The sequence below is a fragment of the Pteropus vampyrus genome, unplaced genomic scaffold, assembly GCF_000151845.1.
Source record: "Pteropus vampyrus isolate Shadow unplaced genomic scaffold, Pvam_2.0 Scaffold107, whole genome shotgun sequence".
NCBI lineage: Eukaryota > Metazoa > Chordata > Mammalia > Chiroptera > Pteropodidae > Pteropus > Pteropus vampyrus.
Genome location: NW_011888888.1, coordinates 1,378,680 through 1,382,857, shown reverse-complemented (window position 1 = coordinate 1,382,857; position 4,178 = coordinate 1,378,680). Strand labels below are relative to the sequence as shown.

The 4,178-nt window shown below is 36.0% G+C and overlaps 1 protein-coding gene across 1 annotated transcript in view; it reads right to left on the bottom strand.

Moving 5' to 3' along the window:
• FBXL13 (F-box and leucine rich repeat protein 13) overlaps nucleotides 1–4,178 on the bottom strand; it is a 283,144-nt gene that overhangs the window by 20,317 nt on the left and 258,649 nt on the right. Inside the window, exon 19 of the mRNA XM_011365209.2 lies at nucleotides 629–763. Coding sequence (XP_011363511.1) covers nucleotides 629–763 — 135 coding nt within the window. The remainder of the gene's footprint in view (nucleotides 1–628; nucleotides 764–4,178) is intronic.

The window sequence follows — 4,178 nt, the reverse complement described above, 5'->3', positions numbered from 1 at the left end:
TTGAATACTTCAAAATAAGACGAAAGATGATTGTATGTACTTTCAGTGTCATACTGGAACATTAACAGGCTCATCTGAGGAATTCCATATAGAATTATGCTTTTGTTTGATAAATTATTTACTATTAGGGCCAAAACTCAGTAAAGTTACATGTTATAACTTATTGTATTTTTGTACAAGAGAGATGCAAATTATTTTTGTCTGGTAGAAACTATAGCTCCAAGGTTATAGATTTATTACCTTATAGGTCATTAACCAATTTTGGATCTAACCCAAAAATACATTCCAACATTCTTTCTTTAGTTACTATAAATACTCAGTTTGATCAAATGCTCTATGAACCGGCTTTACCATTTTGCTGGTTTTCTCATTAATGAATTAAATATATCTTTGACACATTTTTATATTTGTGTGAGGATTGTTTTAAACTTTTTAAAAATTCTATATTGACACAAATAAAATCATAAAGCTATTTCCAATTGGGGAAAGAAAAAAAATCTAATGAATACCTAAGACATGGCAAAGAAAACAAGTTCTATGATGAATCCAACCCCTGAACTGCTACCCTGCCTGAGTTCTTTGGCAGTACTTCAGTTTTACATGTCTGAGCTCTGACTTCTGCGCATACCTTTGGACAGCCAGCGATGCTGAGATATGTGAGGTTACTGCAATAAATGGCCAGTGCTTTAATAATCTCATTTGATAGCTGTTGGCAGTAAGAGACATCCAAATGTTCCAAGATCAGTGAGCCTTTGCAGAATGCCTGCAAGAAATTCCAAAGTCAAAGCTTTTTTTTCTTTTTTTTATTCTTTATTCAAATGTATACATCTAGAGCCATGTTACCCACAGCAGTTTACTTAGTATCTATTTCAGTCCTGGAAATACAAATGTGTTACATCTTGTTGCAAAAAAAAAAGCTGTTACATCCAAAAATTCTTTACAACAAAAAAATACTCACACACCAGTTTAACAGCTTAGTAATATTTGAATACCTGATAACAGAATTTGGTTTTCCCGAAGTTAACACTAATTAAATTTTACTATATGGTCAGTAATTATTAGAGTTATATTCAGCCAAATAAGCAGAGGAAAAGAAATCTGCAGGTGAGAATTAGATAGCAAACACTCTGGGATTGATAGTATAATGTAATAGAAGGAGCACAGTTTTGGAATCAGGAGACCTGAGTTGTAATTTCATTTCCTTATTAGCTCTGAAAAGTTAACAAGTCGCTTAATCTTTCTGGGCCTCATTTTTCTCTTCTTTAAATTAGGGAAAATACAGTTGTCCTCCAATACTCACAGAGGAGTGGTTCCAGGACCACTGCGTATACCAAAATCTGTGGATGTGCAAATCCCTTGGTTGGCCTTCCATATCTGTGAGTTTGGCATATGCCAACTGTAATATCTACCCTCTAGAATTGTTCTGAACTGCCAAAATGTTCATCTAACATTTATAAGGCAAGTGAAAGCTAGAAATCATTGAAAATCTTTCCCTTTATCTAGATAGTTCTTAATTTTTATTCTCACTTTTAAGTTAAAAAGAAAGAAAGAAAAGAAAAAGAATTGAATGATAAGAAGAATCCATGAAGAAATGAGAGTCTAAAATTTACAACTTTAGTTATGCAAGAACAAAATGATCTACAAAAGTAAACCTAACAGTAATTGTAAAAATATCTGAATAAATCAAGATGAGTAGAAATTGGAAACCAAATGACCAACTCAAGATAATATTATAAGAAAACTCCCTCCCTTAAATTGTAAGAATTACAACTATCAACATGTGTTCAGTCAACATGTGCAGCAGCTCAAGTTCTAAGAATACTAAATCAGAGACCTCAGTAAATGAGTTTACCATTAATTTTAGTTATAAGTATGAGAATTTAGTAATCCTAGTAGGTTATTAGCAAGGCATTTCTTATTTATATGTAAAAATGGATGTCCTCAGACTACAAGTCATTTTCTTCTCAGAACTGAGGGAAGGACGTAGGCTGTTGGACTTATTCATGGCCATCAGGATGACCTGAGAGGTAAAACCGCCAATGGGCTTACTGCCCACTGAGTATGCTAATTTTGCCTTGTGTTAGCCCCAAGGATGACTGGAAAGAATGAGTCAGTAAAGTATTTTTTTTAGCAAATTAATAGAAGAAAGAAAATTTCCAGAAGAGACCAGTTAAGCATATAAGATAAAACTAGAACTGTGACATCAGGTAGAATAGGGTTAGAAATCTTGCTCTGCTGCCATGTGTGTTACTGAAACTCTCTGAGCCACAGTGTCTCCTTCAGTAAAATGAGAATGATAATACCCATATCATAAGATAGTTGTGCAGATTAGATGAAATAATTTATATATAACTGATGTAGTTCCTAGCACAAAAGTAGATTCTCTACCTACTTAACTATAAAATTTTATATACCGTGTTATTTGAGAGGTGATATAGTATATTGATTGGTTCTTGACAGAGTAAGCACTCAATAAATGTTAACTATTATTGAGAACTGTATATGCCACCAACAATAATAAAGATGCAAAGTTTGGAGAAACATGGAAGAGTGAGAAAAGTCCCCAGATCTCTCCCCTTGAAACAACAATAGGCTGAACATCTAAAACTTAACAAAAAACACCCAAACTGCATACCAGCACGTCTAGACATAGGATCTGCACATAAGAGCTACCACAGGCCAGAACCCCAGGTGTCAGGCAATGGAATGGGAGAAATAAAGAAGCTGCCTCTCACAGCCACCAGAGCTTCCTTACCTGTAGGAGAAGCGGGAGGGGGAGAAGGTGAGGCAAGTTCCCTGAGCAGCCCTGTCTGGGAGAGTTTTGAGTTCCACGCAGCTGGAGGAAGGGCCCAGTCATCATGGCAGAAAGCAGAGAAGCAGCCGACAGAGAAACAACAGTTGATTTGTACTGGCCGCAGTTGCAAAAATGAGGCTGTGCTGCAGCGCCCAACACCTAACCCAGAGGGCCCGTCCCCCATACTCTCAGAGACGAAACACCAAGGAGGCCCAGGGCATTCTGAGCAAACGCTGCTGAAACTGTTGCTAACACTGACAGGGACTGAAACTGAGGGTAGTGAGTGTGATTAAATGTCTATAAGAAAATAAAAAGGCATTATTAAGCCTTTATTCAAAGCAGGGATACAAGAGGCTTAGAAACCACCTACTGGAAACCAAAAGAAAAATGCCTTCTTTGCAACAGGCTAGAGAGACCTTAAGATAATAAATATTTTTTTTTTTCTGGGAAAAAAGCAGAATACATTTCCATTAATGCCCAGGCAAAAAAAATAATCCATTAAACACTGTGAACAACCAAGGCGACAAGGCATCTCAGAAAGAAAGAGAAAAATCTCCAGAAAATAAGCTTACAGACATAGAAATATGTGACCTAAGTAACAGAGAATTCAGGATGCTACTTCTGAAAAAACTCAGTGGGATCTGAAACGAGTCATATTAACAATTTCAGGAACTGAAAAAACAACTAGATGAGCAGAGCAAGGAGATTGAAACCCTCAAAAAGAACGAAATAGAAATTCTGGAGATGAAGAACACACTGCAAGAGTTGAAAAATGAAATAGCAAGCCTGGGAAATAAAATCGCCCAAATGGAGCAAAGGATCAGGAATATCGAAGACAAAAATCTAGAAATAAATCAGAAGAAAGAAGAGAGAAACCGAAGAATGAAAAATAATGAAAGAGAAATACAAAAACTAGCTGATACCACCAGGAGAGGAAACATAAGAATAATGGGCATTATCGAAGGGAGGAAAAGGAGCAGGGACTAGAAAGCATTTTCAGACAAATGGTGGATGAGAATGTCCCAAATCAAAGGAACAAGCTGGAGCTTGGAATTCAAGAAGTCAACAGAATATCCAATTATCGCAACTCAAAAAGGCCTTCACCAAGGCACATTGTATTAAGTTATCAAAAATTAACGACAAAGAAATCTCAGGACAGCAAGGGAAAAGAAGATGGTAACTTATAAAGGAAAACCCATTAGATTATCATTGAACTTCTCAGCACAAACCTTACAAGCCAGAAAGGAATAGAATCAAATATTTAAACTATTAAGTGAAAGGAACTATCAGCCTAGAATAATGTATCCAGCTAAGCTCTCCTTTAGATATGAAGGAGAAATTAAGAACTTTCCAGACATACAAAAATTGAGGAAATTCTCCACTA